This window comes from Tachypleus tridentatus, chromosome 11 (assembly GCF_004210375.1).
Source record: "Tachypleus tridentatus isolate NWPU-2018 chromosome 11, ASM421037v1, whole genome shotgun sequence".
Lineage (NCBI taxonomy): Eukaryota > Metazoa > Arthropoda > Merostomata > Xiphosura > Limulidae > Tachypleus > Tachypleus tridentatus.
This window is the reverse complement of record NC_134835.1, coordinates 35,867,207-35,888,565: the sequence shown is the minus strand read 5'-3', so window position 1 is coordinate 35,888,565 and position 21,359 is coordinate 35,867,207. Positions and strand designations below refer to the sequence as shown.

Below are 21,359 nucleotides of genomic sequence, written 5' to 3'. Positions count from 1 at the left end.
TTTATTATTTTAGTTTTTTTTAGCTATCACAGTAACCTTGCTAAGGAACTGCAATAAATTAATGAAACAAGAAAACTCACTGCAGTGGTGTTAAACAACTAAACTGATGAAGTATTAAAATGACTTTAGGCTTAACATTGTAGTAAGAGAAATTTAAATTAAACTTGAATGAATTTTTTATTTTTTCAGGTAGAAGAGGTTCAGAGGAGGGTTACTAAAATGGTACCTGGGATGGAGGGGTTGTCATATGAGGAGAGATTAAAATTCTTAAAATTTTCTCTTGGAAAAAAAGAAGTTAGAGGGGATATGATTGAAGTGTTTAATCTTGTAAAAGGATTTGATAATGTTGATGCAACAGTCATACACAACAGCCAGAATTATAGAACTAGGGTGATTGGCCTTTGGATGTTGTGGAGGCAGTAAATTTGAGCAAGCTTAAGAGAAAGCTTGAAAACTATATGAATGATAAGGGCTGTCTGTGAAATTTATTTTATTTATTTAATAGTTTACGGTATGGAACAGTACCTTGGTTCCTTGCAATATGAGGTACAGCATGGTCAAGTGGTTAGGGCACTCAACTTGTAATCTGAGGGTTGCAGGTTTGAATCCTTGTTGCACCAAACATGCTTGCTCTTTCAGCTGTGGGGATGTTATAATGTGATAGTTGATCACACTATTTGTTGATAAAAGAGTAGCGTAAGAGTTGGCAGTGGGTGATGAGGAATAGCTGGCTTCCCTTTAGTCTTACATTGCTAAATTAGGAATGGCTAGTGCAGATAGCCCTTGAGTAGCTTTGTGCAAAATTCACAAACAAAAAAAATCATATATGCTATCTCAACAATATTGTAGTTTTTTAAATATATTAAGATCTTATATATGTACTTCAAACAAAGTGCACCTTGAAGATACCATTCAGATTTATGATGTAGTATACAAGAGTAACAAAATAAATCTTAAGGGATGTAGGTAAAAACAAAAACTCTCTGTTTTACTGTTTAAGTAATGCCCATTGAACTGATATGCTTCTTGAAATATCTGTATTTATGTGAAGTTAACCAGAAGTATCTTTTACTGGAAATATTGAGTTATTGTATTAGTAATAATAGTAATCACATAATTATTTCACAAAAGTACACAATTGGTTTGTTAATTTTACCACTTATGTCAAAATTGTCTTCAGTGTTATATGTAACCAATGCACATGTGAATGTATTTGTTGAACATTTGAGATTTACATTAATATATAAAAAAACTATGAAAAAGATAGAAATTATTCTTCTAAAAATTCACAGTCAGTAGTGAGTTAAAAAAAGTGATAATTTATTACAAATATTGAACTTGCTACTTCTTAGGTATTATCTGGTAATATCTTAGTTGTTAAGATATGCAAGTTTTGTTCATTGTTTTTCTAGTAAATCTTGAATAAACCATTTGTATCAAATGAATGTTTATTGATGAAAACTGTTTGTAATCAATGGTACATGAGAAGGAACTCTTAAAGATTATGGTCAGTGATCTGGAAATAGTAGTTGTTATTTTTTACAAAATTCAGACTTAATTACAAATATTCTACAGTGTACAGTTAAAACATTTATTGTTGTAGTATAATACTAGCATTCATTGTTATTTCTATTATGATTATTTAGGCTGATATTTGTGTGTTTTGTTAGTATTTGTATTTAAGCCTGTTAATATTTGATAGGCATGCATGTTCTAATACATGTTGCATGCATGTGATTTATCTAGATTGTTTCTCTGGGTTTAAAGATCTTTCCACCTAACTTTTAGGACTTCAATGCAAACGTAAGGTGTATTAGCCAACATTTATTCACTATTGTAAAATTTAAAAAACAGTTTTCATACCTAGAAAGTAATAATTTTAACTTCTTGCTAAACCTAAATCCAGTAAATATAAGAGCAGTAAATATAGCTAGGAATCTTTTTATGGTTACATTCAAACAATAATTCTCTTCTACTCATCTTTTGTTAATTTAACAACAAACTTGCTTCATAGCACTTTGAAAACTCTTATTTCCTACTATTAACTCTATTTCAAACATTTCTTTAGGTTCAACTTGTACCTATAATTCTGTACAAAATAAAATGCATTTAAAAAAGGAAGCAAATATTTTGTAGTTACCTTATTAATTTGACATTGAAAATTATAAATAAAAATTAGTTCCACCTGCCTGCACCTTTCTCTGTTAGTTTCAAGTACTTATTCTGGATGGGGCTGTTCAGTGATAATTTGTGGAAATTTAAGTTAGTATTATTGTATAAAATATGTTCCACACTTTTGAAAATATTGTTTTATTTGGAATTTTTGCTACTGTTTGTCAAATGAGAAAAACACTCTTACTATAGTATACTGTTATCACAGAAGATTAGGTAACCAAAGTAAGTGTACATTGTGTTTTATTTATTATATGCTGGTATTCACTGTATTATAGTTGTTGTTATTTGTTCAGTTATACAATGGATTTATTATTTTAAGCTATAATTATACAATGTCTTGGACTGAACTAATTGTGTGTAAAGTATTTGCTAGGTTCTTTCAATTACATTGTATGTATTTCTGAATTATCCTGTAGAAAAAATTCAAGCTTATTTATCTTTATAAATAATTGTTTTAAATGAACAGAGAATATATTCTTACTAAATATTCTATTTTAGCATTTTGGGCGATTTCATCGTAATGACCATTCTCCTTTTCGTTCACCTGGCTTGATAAAAATAGGAGCAACATTTATGACACCAGTGATAGAACATAATGGACATTTTGGTAGTATGTTTTCACCCACCACTAAAGAAGTGATTCAGAAGGTAAGATTCAATACCACTACCAGTGATAGAACATAATGGACATTTTGGTAGTATGTTTTCACCCACCACTAAAGAAGTGATTCAGAAGGTAAGATTCAATACCACTACCAGTGATAGAACATAATGGACATTTTGGTAGTATGTTTTCACCCACCACTAAAGAAGTGATTCAGAAGGTAAGATTCAATACCACTACCAGTGATAGAACATAATGGACATTTTGGTAGTATGTTTTCACCAACCACTAAAGAAGTGATTCAGAAGGTAAGATTCAATACCACTACCAGTGATAGAACATAATGGACATTTTGGTAGTATGTTTTCACCAACCACTAAAGAAGTGATTCAGAAGGTAAGATTCAATACCACTACCAGTGATAAAACATAATGGACATTTTGGTAGTATGTTTTCACCCACCACTAAAGAAGTGATTCAGAAGGTAAGATTCAATACCACTACCAGTGATAGAACATAATGGACATTTTGGTAGTATGTTTTCACCCACCACTAAAGAAGTGATTCAGAAGGTAAGATTCAATTTTGCACTTATTTTATACTTAAATAGTACATCTAGAAGTGTCAATAAGTATAAACAACTGAAAGTTTAAATTTCTGTCACTACCTGTTTGTCAGTGGCTCTGCTGAGGATTTTGTACTCATGGAAGAGGCCTGTAGCTATCGTGTAAGGTCACACATTTTTATAGTTTATTTCCCAACAGGTTAGTATAATGTAAATTAGACTGTTTTAAAATACTAATTATTTGACACCACCTGGCCATGCAAGGTCATTTCTTAAAGAATTGAAACGATATTTTTAGTTTTTACGATTGTTGTATAGTTTGATGTCGAATACTGTAACTCAACAGTTTTATTTGATTTTTGTGTATTATCAGTTTCTTCTGTAAAACGATGACCTTTTCCAACTGTAAACACTCGTTCATTTACTTTAAACTGCCTCTTACTCTTTGCTTTCCTTAATATACATTCCGTTATTCGTGTTCCAGCTAGATCTGCTTTAAAATTGGTTTCCAAGGTTTGATCCACAATCTGTGGAATGGAGTCTGTTACATCTATGATTTGGACATCTCAACATCATGCAGTCAATCATGGGGAGATATGTTGTTTGCTTAAAGAATGGCAAAGCAATTTTAAAGTGAGAAGCAAAATAAAAGTTATTAAGTAAAGTAAATAATTTAAAACTGTAAGCTATAAGCTGTTAAAACTTGCAAATTGGGTATCTATAGTGGTTTAGCATATAATGTAATTTGAATACATCTAAGTTTAAGTTTTTGAGAGATCACCAGCTTTTACTGGTATAGTTGCCACAAAAAGACTGCTCAGTACAGCATGTTGACAAAATATAATTTTGCAGAGTGTAAATAGGCTATACTTCACTGAAGAACAGTTGACTTTTATAAATAACTACTTACAATATTCTTTTAGATACATAATTTTAGTATTTGTATGGAAGAAACTATGGTTAGAACTCTATACTTTTTTTTTTTTCAAGCTTTTGATAAAACTTGATGTTTGAACCTGAAATATTCATACAAATTCAATATGGACCTTAGCTAAACAGAAGTGATTCTCAATCTATTGAGTATGGAAATAGATTTTCATTTTTAATCTGGTGACTTTACCTGGAGAAGAATAATGAATAATATTTCTTTGAAATTTATAAAACCTCTTTCTTTCCTTTTTGTTATTTTCAATTACATGAGATCCATATGGATCTTACAAGAGTACTTGATGGTTGAAACAATAGATGCTTACACTTTTGACATATTAATTTTATTAGAAAAAAAATTTTGAAACCATAGCTTTGTAAGTTCTTTATTTTTTTGTAGTTGTATCAATATAACTTGTAATTAATAATGTATGTATCAATATAACTTGTAATTAATAATGTACGTATCAATATAACTTGTAATTAATAATGTACGTATCAATATAACTTGTAATTAATAATGTACGTATCAATATAACTTGTAATTTATAATGTATGTTCAAGATATTTTGTGAAATTATTGTGCCTTAACTTATTACGTGTAGATTTTAAAGTCTTAATTTTTTTTTTAGAAAAATATGCCCTTTGGATTTTTCCATGGAATTAGCTTTACATCTTATTAGCAAGTTATAGTTTCAGTGATGACGTATCACTGTACAGGATGTATTGTCTAAGCACACTGTGTTTCTAAATATTGTTTGCATGAGTATGCAACTTGTTGCTTAAAGATCTTGTTTGATTGATGGCTTATGCATCAGTATACAATGTTAACATATAGAAATTGAAATTATCTTTTTTCTTGAGTGTAAAAGGTTAGAAATTCTGTATTTTCAGTGTGTTTGTACAGGGTGTTCGGAAAGTCATTGTGTAGTTTTGTAAACATATGTCTATTCAGTCTATTTCAAGCCAACAACTGATAGCAGTGTTTAGAAACAAAATAAGAAGGATCCAAGTCTGTATTGATGACAACGGGGGTCACTTTCAACATTGTTTATAATTGTCATTCATATCTACCTCCTGTATTCTATATTGAAACATGTCGGTTAATAAATATATAAGAGCACAGTGGGTTTTTGAACACCCTGTATTTATGTACATATAATTGCTGATAAGTAAGCTGTATGCACCTGAGAAAAGTTACAGCTGTGACTTGGAGCTACAGTGTTTTATTCTACCACCAACAGTTTGGACAAACAAGTAATCTTAAGGTATCTGGTGGAATACATTTACATAGAATACATTAAAACCAACCTGGAAACAAATCTTATTTACATGTAGGTTGCATGTTAACCTTTAAACAGGACTAGAATAATGTGTGTACATAAAGTGCAGAGATGCTTCATGACATTGGGTTATTTTCTGTGTACTGACATTTATATATTAGGTACGTAATATTTAATGAAATAGTACTTGTTTAATTTCCATGTTTGTTTTTTTTTTTGTTAAACCTTACAGAGAAAATTTAGAAACTGATTTTAACCTACTTTTGTTGTTATGATCACACAATAAATTCTTCACAATGTGGTAGTAATGATGAGCATATCAAAGTATACTTGTATTTTCAGGGTCCCGTTATGAAACATTGTATAATAACAATGTAGTTAAAGGCTGTTGTTGTAGTGATGATACTTAGAAACTAATGTTCAGATACTTGTGTTGCTATGGTCTCTCAAAGTGCAGAGCATATTTTAAGCAAATATTGTGTTATTTTTATTTTCATGGTCATAAATAAACGTGTTGCGGAATAGTTACTATGACCACACAGTTACATCAGTGCATAGTTGATATTTATTTTATTGTAATAACAAGGTCTACACAACCACATCTGAAAGATGTCTTTGTGCAGGAAATTGTAGCCTTTCTTGAAAGAATGAAAAAAGTATCCATTATAAATAACTGACAGAATGTTTAAGAGGATAGTATTGCAGCTTATAAGTGCAGAGGATAGTTGTGCAGTTTATAGGGTCATCACAAAGTCTTTTTATTTAAGTATATTTTTTTAAGTGATGCAATTTGTTAGCAAGGACAAGAAATTTAAAATGAAAGAGAAATAAATAAATGAATTAATGCAAAAAATGATTAGAACATATGTTTCAAGCAGACGTACCGTAAACAAGATTGCATCTACACGTAAACAAGATTGCATCTGTGTGTGTGTGTGAACTTTCCAAATGTGACTAAACTTGAGACCGTTTATTTATATGTTTCATGTAATGTTTTACAGTTCAAAGTCCTATATCATAAGTCATTTTAAGCAAGAAAAGTGAAAACTTATGATTGTCTGAAACAGTAGCACATTATGTTGAATGTACTCAACCAGAACTTACTGTATGCAGGTACCAAGAACTGCTCCAGAGGATGAGGCATTGATTAACAAGAAACTACCAAAAGAACTTCTGCTCAGGTAGTTTTTACATATGTATCAGCAGAATGTCTGTGATTCATGATTTTATGCAGAGTTTTACCCATTTTTTGTTTGTGTGTTTTATTTTACTGTAATTGTTCAGATTGCATAGTATGTAGCAAACAGTGATGATAAAAGCATGCTTGGAGACTGGTTTTAGTTTCCTGAAAGTTAAGACTTTAAAATTGAATGAAAAATCATTGAGATCTATTATTGTGCAAAAACAGCACACTGGTGTTTATATGTGATTTCAGCTATGAAAGTGGGAGAAAATTCTTGAGTTAGACATGTTTAAAGCACATGGTAGGACCTAAAGATTACTGTTGTTCCCAACATATTTAGAATATTGAAGAGTTTGCCATGAAGAATACCTAAAATATCTTTGAAATATTTTCAAAATAAACCTTTTACATGTAATAGCTAGAGTGAGTTGAAATTGGATATTAATAGTAAAGATTATGAAATGATTTATATTCTAATAGGTTTGAAAATAAGATTGTTGCTTTTGCTGTACAAACCTAAAATGATGTTTTGAACTTACTTTAATAATGAGTGTAATTATTAGCAGTATTAAATGTTTCCTCGTACATTTATTTCTCTTCTGGTTACGTTTTGTGTTTTTGGCCACACTGCATAAAAATGTATTAAATGGTATATATTGTTTATGATTTTAATAATAATAATGTTTTCCAAGTACATGTTAAAACAAGTTTTGAGTGCTACTAATTAAACTGGTTCATATTAGATTTTCTAACATTTTTGTCATGTAATAAGAGCATAGCAGAACTTGCAATAAAAAATGAGTATTCTTATAAGTGGGTAAAAAAAAAAAACAAAAAAAAACCTTTTAATGTTGTTTTTAAACTGGAATGTTAGCAAAATTAGGATGCTGTACCATGTCTTATCTTAATTCTATCCATTAGATTAAATAAAATAAACATTTAAGTATTTTTACAAAAGTTCTTTATGCACAATATTTTTAATGCCATGAAATTACTAAAGAAAAAAGATAAAGTTACAAAGTGCTATGTTTGTAAATGTTATAAACATGTTTTTATAAAAGAATGTTTAAGTATATTTTTGACATCTTTAACCCTACTGACATGAGTCTTTCTGTTGTCACAGGTCAAAGACCATGCCATCTCAATTTGTAGACTTGCAATCAAAATTTTATCGAACTGCTGTTTTATGAACGTATGTCAGTAAATTTGGTATCAAGTTGTAGATTATAATTCAGGTTTTTGTATTATGTATTAGTTAATTCCTTAACTTAAAAGTAAGTCCTAAATATTAATTTGTATATGTCATGTGGTATGTTGAATGCAGCATTTGTTCAAATTAGATGTCCAAATACAAGTTAATTAGTTTTTCATGAATTAAATACTCAAATTACCAGTAGAATATACAAGCCTTCTATATTTTCTAATTTCTGAGGTATAAATGTATTTATTGAATAAGTGGCCCCACCTACTTCCTCCATTATGTGAAAATACATGCTTATATACATTCACTTTGCCCAGTGACATGTGTTTAACCAATCAAAGGCTCAAAATGTCCACCTAGTTGACTTATCAGCCTATGCAAAGTATTTGCAAGGTAAACATTTTCTTTTCATAATAGATTCCAAGCAGTAAAAATATTTTTTGTAAGACCCAAATACAGTTTAGTTACAAAGTTTGATAAATTATAGTGGAATTCTGTGGTATTGATATAGTAATTTAAGAATTTTATTTCAAAATGCATATATAAAACCTGAAGAAATTTTGTTTTACTTCTTCCATTTGCAAAATTTAATAAGGATTAGCAACTTATGGCAAGCAGTAAATGGTTACGAAGTTCATAAGCAGAAGAAATCATTATTTTCTCTACATCCTTATTTACTGTCCTGTGTTTTAAGACAAATAAGTGAAATTTAAGAACTTCCTTGTAAACATTTGCGATAGATGTACGTAAGTAATGTATTATAACCAAAATGTGATTTTAATTTTTTTTTTAAATATTGGTCTGCTAGAACAAAGCTAAGACAGATCATTTTGTAAAGGCTATTTTTATATTATTGGATACAGTAACACGAGAGTGAACGTGTGCAATGTTACAGAAACTTCTGTACTGTTAGCTAGACATGGTTGAAAGGTCAATAAAATAATAAATATATAAAAATACATAATGTTATAAGATTTAAACTGTTTATAATAAAATCAGTGTCTTCATTATATTTGTTGTCATTGTCAAACAGGTGAAAATAAAACAATTTATGTATATTTTATTTTTAATGGTGGTGATGAGTTTGGTCCAATTAATGGAAAACCTGTGCAGGGATACTGTAGTAGAAATACCAGGTGAAATATAAAGCATTTTCTAAAAAATACGTTGATAATTATGTGTAGGTTTTAAGAATTCTGATACATAAAATTATTTTTAATCTTAAAATCAAGGTTACTTTGCATGTTGGATAGACAGTATTTAAAAATAAAATAGGTATGAGAAAAACATAACTTAAGAAATCTCAAAACTTAATTTAAATCTGATATTTTGTATATGAAAGTATTGCAGTTTTTACTGTTAGTCTTCGATACTTTGTAAAAATATGCTTACTGTATTAAAAATTATACATGCAAACTATGTTAAGTGCAAGATGGTTACAGGGTTGGTCCTTGGGATTGTGCTTGTAATAATGGGGAGAGAGAAGCCTTAAATTTTTTCTAGGTTAATACAGTCAAATCTCTATTAAGGGCACTCTTCTGACTACAACTGAATACCCTCTGTAGCAAGGTGCTCTATATACAAAACTTAGTCATGAAAAGCTGGATTCTAGGTTAACCATACCATTAAATTTCTTTAATTTTAAGGCCTGCCTTTTTGTTTGATGTATTCAGGATGTGGATGTTCATGAGTTGTGTATTGCCTTGACTGGAGCATTGTTAATAGGAGGTCTCAGAGGGTGGATTAGCTGTATGTTTTTTTTTTTTATTTTGTTGTTAGTCGTAAAGTACTTTGAACTGTTAAACATTTCACATTTATTTCTATGTTTGTTTACATGTGAAGACTGAAGTAGAAATCTTTTGATAATAAAGCAACAAATTACTGCTTGTGTCATTAGACTGTTTACATGACACTGTAATATGATAATCTCAAGAGGTACAAAGCATGTGCACATAAATAAAATGACTTAACCCTTGTTCCGAAAATGTTGTGGAATTTATTAGTTTATATTTCTTACCCTGTTTATAAATAGCATTCCTCTGAGTAATAAGATTGGACTTTGAACCTGTGAAAATGTTTATTGCAGTATATGGTTCAGAGCTTATCCATAAAGTTAAGTGTTTGAATGTTGATCATCCTTCTGGGATGTTTGAAATTTACTTGTATACTGTACAGGTGTACAAAGGTAACTGCTTGTTTTATTGAGTATCTGTATAGAGAGGAAGACTAAAGACACTTCCCTCAATCTGTAATCCTGAGGTGTGCATTATGGCAGGAATTATTTTGGTTTAAAATAGTATAAAAAAGAAAGAAACTAAAAAAGTCTGCTCTTAATGGTACAGTGCCTATTAAATGAGGTTCTACTGTATGCCTTTTCATTTAGTAGTGTTTCAACTGTATTTGAGTGGAAGAGAATCTGTAAATATATGATGTGATAGTGAATGTGTATGATTTCTTGTAATCAGAGATAATTTCCTTAATTTAGGGGATTCTAACATTCTAAATGCTACTGCAGTGTTATGTATTTTTATAATATTTTACATGGTCATGAAGCATAGTAATGTAAGATGATGTATTGTATTTGTACTATAACTAAAATATTTTGTTTACAAATAAATCATAAAGAAATCTGAAAACCCCAATGTTTGTGGGAAATAGACATTTGTTCATGAGGAGGCTGGCTTTACTTTCAGAAAGTGTATTGGCTAGTAGATTTCTTTGCATGAAAAAAAATGTAATTGGACAGTGTTAATATAATGCATTTTGTGTTGTCCCTGTTGTAACTTAAAAGTATGAGCCTGGAAAGTAGCTGCACTAATCTTACTTCAGTTTAATTTTTGTGCTGTCTCAGTATTTTATACAGTATTTTTTAGGCAGTATTGAGAAATCATTTTACTTTTTGTCACAAATTCGTTGTTTGTTTTAATTAATACAATATTATTTCATGAGATATTAAAATATTTTTATGATATTTAATTCTACAAACAATTTATAGTCATGTGGGATTTGTTGTTTTTTTTAACTAATGGTCAGAATATTCTATGGGAAAAAGATAATTTATGAGCAGCCATGTGTGAAATTGACTGTGTCCACGTTAAATTGTTTTTGTGTCTTTTTCTTTCAGAATTTTCTCCTATCTTGATGTTGTATCATTATGTCGATGTGCCCAAGTGGCTAAGGTGAGTAATTACATAACTTTAAGTTATTTGTGTAATGACATTTTTGTTTTAACGTGAAAATTTAATGAAGTCTTTTTACCTCTAGCTAATAAATATGTGTAAACAAATTATTTTAGTTTTTTTAAAGGTTTTATTTGTCATTAGCCATAAAAATGCAACACTGTTTTCACTGCAAAATATTGTCTTTAGGCAAAAGTAATTTTTAGTGGATTATTCAATATACAGCTTTTCATAACATAATTTATTTTCAAATTTTTAATGTAAAGGATATTATTTTGATCATATTTTGAGCGAAGTAATACAGGAACTATGACAGTATTGCTTTTTATTTGAACAGTGCCAAAAATTAAAGATTTCTTTAATGGCATAATCTTATGAAGTCTCTTGAGTTGTGTGAAATATTGTATATTTTTCATATTCTTTCACATATAATTCTGTGAGGTATGGTTGCAGTATTCTCTGTTTCAACTGCACAGAATTTAAAGGTAGTGTAATATGTGTAATTTATTTTTATCATAGTCCATTTATATGATTATGCTAATAATCCTTTTGATAAGAAAAAAGTATTTCTACATCAGTTAGGTACAGTGGAGCACCGTTAAGCCACGGTATTTGGGGGGTCAACCTGCTTAACCGCGGCTTAAACCTTTGTGACTGAAAAGCCGAAGTCGCCAACAGCTTCGCCGAGAAGCCTCATCTGGGCCATTGCGTGATCATTATAATATTAATGTATAGACTATTCAGATACAATTGACAAGTGCTGTTTTAACACTTTTTAGTTTTATTTTCTCTGCTTGTGCTTGAATAACTGGTCCAGATATGGGAATTCCATTGTTTCTGGCTTCACAAAATGCATTGAACGTTGCCTTGTCTAACTCAGGATCTTGTGCTGTTCTAGCTCTCTTGCATTTCAAACCACCCTCATCAAGTTCATCAGGAAATGCTCTTAATTTATTCTTATCTTTAATCCACCCACGCAATGTAGACTCAGGTATGCCTAACTCTCTACTAACTTTAGTGCGAGTTTTGCCGTTTCGTATTCTTTCTATGACATTCAGCTTTTGCTGAACGTCATACGATGCATGTTTACGTTTGGTACTCATGGGGTAGGAATTTGTTAGTATGATATGCTCACTATTAATTCAGAAACTGAAGTGATTTCTATTGGGTTTGTGGCCAATATTTATACAATTCCATAAAAATATCGGATTATCGAATTAAAATAATACTTTAATTATTGATCACTTTTTTCCGCGGATTTACTGCGGATTAACTTTAATGTATGGAGAGGTGTGATTGGTAACAATGGCGGCCTCCATAAAGCTGGCGTGAGAAGCGGATAAGGTAGATTAACGGTCGATTTCTATTGTAATATATTTTATTTATTTCCCAAATTAAAGCAAATCCTTTTCAAATATCCCCTTGAAGTTATAAAGCCAGGATTAAATTCGTAAGCCGCATTTTTACACGTTCTTAAATTAGCGGTGAGCCGCGATAATCCTCGCTCACAAGACTTGCTGCAGCGGCTTAAGCGATTTCACGGTTTACTGATCCGGGGCTTAATGGTGCTCCACTGTACTTTAAGAACAGTTTAGAGATTTGTACACATTTTGCAGCATCAGTGTATGGCAATAGTGTAATAATTTGAAGTTGTAGTTTCATCTGTTTTTAATTTTTGTGACTTTAGGCATGGAATGTTTTAGCTCTAGATGGGAGCAATTGGCAGAAAGTTGATCTCTTTGACTTCCAGACTGATATAGAGGTTAGATTATTTTATAATGGAGTATTTTATTATGAATTATTTATTTGAGCAGTTGACTGTTAAACTACTTTGTGTTATAGCTTCTTTCTTTTAAATTTGCAATAGCATTAAAACTGCACATTCATATGTTTTCTTTCGACTTTCTTTGGGCCTAGTGTTTTAGGAATTACTACTATTATTTACCAGCTGTAATAAATCATTTTATTTCTGGTGCAGTATACCCAGCTCAGTCTCTTGTTTTCACACTTTTTCATTATTATTATTATTATTATTATTATTATATAAGTTGGACATTGTTTGGAGCAGAAAGAGGAAATTTAAAAATTTTTTTGATTTGAAAATTTCTAAGATACGCTACTAAAAAAAGAATACCTAATCAATATAAATAATGTAAGTAATAAAAGCCAGAGATGCTAGTAAACTAAATTCTTTACAACTCTTTCCTCAACACATGAGGGTTTGGTAGTTTAAAAGTGCTATCCTTGATTATATATTATATTGAAATATATATGCATAACATATTTTGTCAATTATTTTCAATTATGTAGTATAGTAATGTGTGTCAGTATTAGTTTTTATTCATAAAAAATATTAAATGTTTTATCTTTTGAAGTATGCAAGTCATCACCTTACTCAATATATCATAATCTGACACAGTTTGTTGACGTTCTATATAAAGCCTTATTTTTACTTATATATGCTAATACTCTGGTGAAACTCCATGAATTGTAGTAGTACGTATAAATTAAAACCTCAAAGCTTGCTTTAAAGTTAGATAGTCTCAAATTTCTTTTGCATGAAAGGGTACAGAAATGTATGTTTGTAAGTAACTATCTTCTATGTTTAAACATGTGTATCTAGAATTCATTTGGATAGCATTTCTTGTCATTGACTTTAGCTGTGTTTTTTAATCTGATACAACTCTTAAAATGTTAATATTCAGCTTATCGTGGTATGGAATTTGTATCAAATATGAATAAATTTGCTTAATATTTTTAGTTATAACTATAATATTGTGCTTTTCTGTGTAGGGCCCTGTAGTTGAAAATATCTCTAGAAGGTGTGGAGGTTTTCTCAGGAAACTGAGCTTACGTGGTTGCCAAAGTGTGGGAGATTGTGCCCTAAAGTATGTTTTAACATTTTATTTGCTTGAAACTTCGAATGCACAGTATCAAAAAGAAAGAATTTCAGTAGACGTTTACATGCCATTATAAATCTTGTACTAATCCTATTTCTATAATTCCATGTAAAAAGTATTTGTTCTGGTTACAGATTTTTTAACTTCACAGTTCCAAGACTATGGTATTAAACAACACATAATATAATGGAAGTGTTGTTCATTTGTTAAGCCTACACATTTTTTGGCGGGTATCAGTGCACTTCTCTGAGGGTGGGGCAATGGAATAGAGGATAGAGTTAGCATTGAAAACATATGTCATCTTCTGGTAGCCCATATGTGTTGTATTTCTTTGCTGTTCTGTTGATTCATACCAGTTTTAAAGGCATTCTTGGGGAGAGGTTAATGTTTTAAATATGTACCTCAGCTAATCCAAAAACACCAGACATAAAATGTGTGTGCTGAGAACATTTTTTCTTTTTAGATTTATAAAATATATATATATATATATATATATATATATAATACTGACATTTTAAAAATGTCTTTGAAACTTTGGTGCTAGAGTTAGCCATTGACAAAACTAGATACAAATTACAAATGTTTCTCTGGTTACTTATTCTGTGGGAGACAATCTGGTAACTAGTAATATATTTAAGCAAATAAAAGTTGTATGGAAGTTCCTTTATACAATAAATTAACTTATTATTATTAAGAATTATTTTTTCTTGTTGTGGCTCATAAGTATTGTTATTATTCAGCAGTATTAAAGAGTTAGGAAAATATTTATAGAAATAAGATCTAACTTATTTACTTTGAAATATACATAACCCACTGCAAACTTGTGTGAAAACATTTTCTTCCAGTCTTCTCATTTGTAGTTTCTTTCTACTGTTTTGTCATACTTATGCTAATATTTATTAATCTCAAAATGGTAAAACTTATTAAGAGTTGATAAAGAAATTGTTTAAGTATTTCGCACATTTGTATGTTTTGTTAATCACTGACTTGAAGTTTCCATGTTTTTATCTACTTACGGTTTCAATATGTTATCTATCTGGGAATAATTTTAAAAACTTTACATTTTTTAATAGTACATTGTACACTCCTATTTCTATTTCATTGTTTGAATATGTGTAATAGTCTTTTTAAAATCACTCAAAAATATGTATGTTTGTTTGTTACAGGTTTTTATCTTACATAGTCTAGTTATTTTCTGTTTTACAGAACATTTGCCCAAAACTGTAATAACATTGAAGAACTAAACCTAAATGGCTGCAAAAAACTGACAGATAGGTAAGAAAAGCAGTGTATGTTATTCGAACAATTATTTTATCTTTTACACTCAAGTGTTCTAACATATTAAACACACAAAATTCCTAAAAAAATTGTTGTATTTATGGCATTCTCCAAAAGTTCATTGGTTGTAAATTATTTCTAACATGAAATAAAATATCAATGATAAGTATTTGAAATGTTCAATAATCCAGTTAGGGTAGTCATAAAAAAGCTCAAAAAACCTTCATTTTTAAAATGTTTTTACACAGTCATCTGAACTTACTGTAGATTTTCTTTATAAATAATAATATATGTATGTATGTATATATGTATTTTCTTGAAACCAACATCTGTTTCAAACCTTCAGCTAAACATATTTTCTGTCGTTAAAATAGTTACATCTGTATATTAATGTTTGAGGTAGAATTTAGTTTTATTGTTATTTGAATACTTTTCATTCATGAAGTAAATCCAAATTAAGTTAAGTGTCTTTGTATAGCACCTGTCAGAGTTTAAGCAAGCACTGTTCCAGGCTTTTGTATTTAGACTTGGGTTCCTGTTGTCAACTGACAGATCTTTCCCTGAAGGCTCTTGGGTAGCTAATATTTTTCATATTTTTTCAGTAATTAGATTTTGTGAATTAAATAGGACACTAGTAACCTACTTTTTGTATATCCTAACCATGTAATTTCTGTCTGAGGCTTTTTAAATTTCTTTTGAAAATTTCATAGGAAGGAAAAAACACCAACATTTCTACAACTGCGAGCATACATTTATGCACTTGCATTACAGTCGGTGCTTTCAAAATAACTTTGTTTTTCATTAAAATGTTTAGAGTAGGTCAAATTATACTGATGTCTTAAGATCAAGTAAACCTACCAGTTAGCAGCTATTAATAACATAGTCCGTCTATGAACCGATTATACCCTCATAAAACGTTATTTGTTAATAATAGATAAATTAAAACATAATTCCCAACTTTCTGATGTTAATAATTCACATGTGATGATAAATCAGATGAATCAAAAAATTAAACAAGTACTACCTGACCACTTTTGGGATGTAAATCTTTATTGTTTCACCCCTTGAAGGAAAAAAGTCTAAAAAATAAGTTTTAAGCTAACATTTTAACCCTAATTCTTAGTTATCTGTTATTTTTATATATATGTATATAGTAAACAGTATATGTAGATAACTGTTGTACAAATAAAGAGAGAAAAAAATTAAGTGAAGTTTGAGTTGTTGAGAATGTTTTAAAACATAGTATGCATACATTTCCTTTATTTCTTAAAGATTATAAACTGCTTATTACCAAAACGTGTTTCTTTCTCGGTATATTCTTATTTTCTGGTAACCAGGGAAGGCTGTCCACTCTTAGAACATATAAACATATCTTGGTGTGATCAGGTGTCAAAGTACGGTGTTGAAGGTATGGCAAGAGGCTGTCAACACCTTCTGGTTTTCATATGTAAAGGATGTCATTTGGTAAGTAATGTCAAACATTCTTTGATTCTAAATAAGCACTTTGAAATTTTGTGTATACATGGTTATAAAGTTAGTTGTCCTGTTCAAAAAGGCATAATTTGAAAACTAATAATCAGAAAACTAAAATATTTGGTGAATTTAATTAATGATGGAACTAAAACTTCATTACCAAAATTAATTATCACTTGGAGGTGGATGTTTTAGATGTGTAATTTCAAATTTCAGTACGGGGGTGGGAGGTAACATTTATTGATGATTCAGGGGTTAACTGGATGCTCAGATTGAAATGTAAAAAAAATCAGTCAACTAGGGGGCACTTGCTATGGAGATTATTTTGTGTATTATTGAATAACTATTCAAATAGCATGAACTATCTGCACACACAGATGTTCCCAAAATAAGCAATGATATTAAGCACAAGGGGACAGATGTCTCTTCCTGCTCTACCTAAGTAATACCTTTGGGTTGCTGACCACAAACTTCACACATGTTAGCAGTATTCAGGTTTACAATCATTCATGTTTGTTGTTTCTTGCACTCAGAAGAGAAAAAGGTACGCAACTGAATGAAAGTTATTTTTCAACAGCTGCATTGTACTTGATGTTATTTGAGATCTTTTATGACTATCAAAGCAGCAGATGTACTACACTAAATAAATGATTTGTGGAGATCCTGCACCCAAAAAGTAGAAGAGTTAAAATCTGGGGATTATGGTGGCTGTGTATGTGCATGTTTGGAAAATGTCTGCTAATCACTCAGTCCCAGAAATCATGTTCCAGTCATGATGGACTGTGCAACATGGGGTGAAGCATCATCTTGTAATAAGACTGTTATTCAAAATTACTCGTACCTGAAGTGAAGGAATAACATGTTCCAGTGTAGATTGATAGCAATCACAGTTGTAAATCCATTATTTGTAGGTTCCTCAAAAATGTGAGGTCAAATGATGAACTATTAAATTTTTCCCACCATGTACCATTTCATCATACAGTGGCTATTTCATAAGTGTGTATGTATTATTTTCTCTTTGGGTTGCACAGTTACAGATGTTAGCATGTCCATGGAGAGAACAGTGAGCCTCATCAGTTTATTATGTGTCTAAACAAGTGTAGCTGAGTTTTACTTGACCCAGAAGTCTGAGGGCATAGTCTAACCATTTGTGGGCATCTCCTAGCAAAAATTCAAATGTGATATATAACACTATGTAACACAAATTTTGTTCCTGGATAGCATGTGTTATTTCTTAATTGCTTATGTTGTAAAAGTACAGAAAATGGCCCTTCAAACTTTGTTTTTGTGACCTGGATAATGAAATTTAGAAATTAACTATGTAAGAATGAGCAAATTTGCACATTTTCATTTACATAAGGTCTGAATAAAACATATGAATCAAGATTTACATGTATTTATACTAAAGTTATACAAAAATGTTTAGAAGTGAGTAGTTTTTGGAGATTTACGACTGTAATGTAAATCACTTTCACGTATCAGCCCCCAAATATAGCCTCCATCATGTTTTCGTTATATGCTCCCAGGTCACAAAAGCAAAGTTTGAAAAGAAAAATAGGTCTTTTTCATTTACTTTAGGCATAAGCAATTGGGAAATAACACGTTCTGTCCAGGAACAAGGAAAAGTAAAATTTTATTATATAGTGTAATCTATGGTAATAAAGTCTCACTGTTTTACTAATGACTGTAGGAATCAGGTGTTTAGCTACTTGATTGGTCCTGTGTTCCTCTGAATAATTTCTATTTCTAATTATAACCAGTACTTGTCTGACCTCTGTTACAATTTCAACAGGTGTTGCATAGTACCATTTTGAGATGCACTGACACCCAGTCATGTGTTAAATTTTGGCTATTTTCATCATCTTCTGACAAGCCTTATAGCAATATGATCCTTTTCATTCACCATTTATACATCAATAGAATCTTAATACTGTACCAGTGTTATTCCCATCTCTTTAGTAATGCTTTGAAAGAGCATTTCTGGCATTCAAAGACAACCATTTAAGTGTCATTTTTTTAAGGCAGAGTAGATCATGGTACACTTGAGGCTGGTTTTTCATACACTTTCACTTTTTCAAATTTCATGAAAGTGTCCTTATTGATAATTATTTTATTACTGGGATTATCTCTCTCACTATTTCTTTATCTGCTAAATATAGTATTATGATGATTAGTTTTGAGTTATGGACATTTAGAATAAGCCAACTCACACAGGCTTAAATTATATTGCTGACAAACTATAAAAAATGAAAACATTGAAAGTAACTTCCAGATTTGTTGTTTTTAAAGTAGAATTTTTATTTATCATTATATAAATATAATGTATTATAGTATTTAGGAATGTATTAGGCTAGACATGGTTAGGTTAGTTAAGATGGTAAAAAAGAATAATAACTCTATGTGAGCCCATTTGTAAAAAGAGTTAAATCTTGTGGCCAGGAAAGTGGGGACTTTAATGTAACCTGAAGACTGCTTCTGGTGTTTATTGAAAAGAACACTAATTTAATATTTTTGTAGTGGGAGTGTTTAATGAGGTTTATTAGTTTTTAAATTGAAAATCAGAAACCATATACTTAATTTAATAATTAAGTCAAATATGGACTCAAATAGATTTAGTTAAGTTCAGTCAAATATAAAAATATTGGCATGGATTGATTTAGACAAGATCAGTCAAATATAAAAATACCGACACGGATAGATTTAGACAAGTTATGTTAAACATAAATGATGATGAGTTAAAATATTTTTCATTTATATAAATATGAATGATTTAGTAATAAAAGTTTTTCATTTCAGATCACAGATGAAGTAATTGGTGCTTTAACTAGGTTTTGTAATAATCTTCAGGTGATTAACCTACATGGATGTGTTGTAAGTATGCCAGGAACTGAAAATACATCAGAGTAATTGTAGGATTTATTTTTAAAACGTTTTTATGAGTGAAACCTGTTTGGATAATGCTCTTTTTATATTGTACTTAAACGTGTGAAATACATAAAAAATATGTCTTCAGTGTGTGTGCGTGTGTGTGTGCACGCACACTCTCGTAATCAGCTGTTAGTAGCACTTGTGCATATAATATTTTAGATTCTGTACTGAAATATACAGTAGCCAGTATATTTAGCACTGATTAAAAGAACAGTTTATAATGTTGAGGAATTAAAATGTTTTCTAGAACAAAAACTTTCTTGAATATTCTGACTTCTTCATGCTTGCATATGAATTAAGGGATAGTGCATGTCAATTGGTATGAGTAGCTGTATTTGGTAAGTTCTTAAATCTTTTACAATAAATTGTACTCTGAGTATTTTTATCATTAAGTGATGAACAAATGGTTTGTCCAATTTCTTGAAGAACATTGGTGACGAGAGTATTCTGTTCATCAGCCAGAACTGCCCGAAGATTTACTACCTTTGTGTATCAAACTGCTCTAGGCTCACTGATGCATCTCTTGTAGCATTAGGTCAAGGATGTCACAATCTCAGGTATTTATATTTGGTCTTGTTCAAATAAGAAAAGCAAAACTATTAATTTTTATTTCTTATTGTATGAAATTTAACACTAGTTAGAAAAAAAGAGCATTACTTTTTGAAACACAATGATTAAAGAATGTGTGATTTTACTTTTCGAATAATAACTTTACTTTTTAGCATGGTATTTATAAATTAATTAATGGTCACTTCATATTTTAAAACTAATTGTTTGTTGTTTTCATTACTCACAAGACTTGTAAGCACCTTTCAGATGTTGAGTGCACACCTGTGTATGAAATTTCTCAATATAATAACAGTTCATATGCTGTTTTTATTTTGTGTCTGTATTAAAAATATTTTAGGGTATATTTTTTCCTCATTGTGTAACTTCCAAAGAAAGATTTTTAAAATGTATGGACTTTAATATCTGTGTATCACCTGTTAATGATGCATTTGTGGATTTTTCTAAATTTTATTTCCAGCCAGTTAAGAATGTAGATTGATATTCTAAGAATCTGTTAATCGTCCATTTCTTCTTTTTTTTTCCCTCGTGTAATTTTGTTCTCTTTTAGTGGTTTTATTACTATAATCCTCAGTTATAGCTTGCAGGCTGAACAAGTAGTAATAAAGAACACTTTTGAAAACTGTTGAAGCCAACATTTAATACAGTTGGATAGAGCACGTTATAAAGTATTTACATCAATGTATGAAGTAAATTCTTTATAGTTTTTCCAAATATCAAGTAGTAGAGCTTCCATAAGTAATCTAAAGGAAAGTTTAGAAGACTAAGGGGAAAACAGATCTGATTACATTTTGTATTATTCCCTAAAATGTTATTGTTATAAATATATCTGTCTGAAAGTTACAGATATTTTTATATGTGACCAAGACACTAAGCAAGATGCAAATTATTCCAGTGGCTCAACTACATGCTGAATAATGCTATTAGATTATACTCAAAGTGCACACAAGTAAAAGAACTTGTGGTAATTGTAAAAACACAACTATATTTATAAGATATAAATTATCTTGATCAGGAATATTATCACCAAAAGTTATGGTGATGTCATTTTGGAGGGTGAGGTCATAGGTCACTGATAAATGTTTTACAGGATGTT

At 30.1% G+C, this 21,359-nt stretch overlaps 1 protein-coding gene across 7 annotated transcripts in view; it reads left to right on the top strand.

Moving 5' to 3' along the window:
- Positions 1-21,359, top strand: part of LOC143231932 (uncharacterized) — a 45,552-nt gene that overhangs the window by 7,810 nt on the left and 16,383 nt on the right. For 2 of the 7 annotated variants that reach the window (XM_076466792.1, XM_076466796.1), the window contains exons 2-11: positions 2,674-2,823; positions 6,668-6,735; positions 11,063-11,117; positions 12,805-12,879; positions 13,911-14,005; positions 15,206-15,292; positions 15,774-15,869; positions 16,633-16,759; positions 19,565-19,639; positions 20,123-20,253. In XM_076466792.1, the coding sequence (XP_076322907.1) occupies positions 2,674-2,823; positions 6,668-6,735; positions 11,063-11,117; positions 12,805-12,879; positions 13,911-14,005; positions 15,206-15,292; positions 15,774-15,869; positions 16,633-16,759; positions 19,565-19,639; positions 20,123-20,253 (959 nt within the window). Of the gene's footprint in view, positions 1-2,673; positions 3,352-3,828; positions 3,978-6,667; positions 6,736-11,062; positions 11,118-12,804; positions 12,880-13,910; positions 14,006-15,205; positions 15,293-15,773; positions 15,870-16,632; positions 16,760-19,564; positions 19,640-20,122; positions 20,254-21,359 lie in introns of those variants that run through there. The other 5 variants (XM_076466793.1, XM_076466797.1, XM_076466794.1 and 2 more) reach the window with 4 other exon arrangements.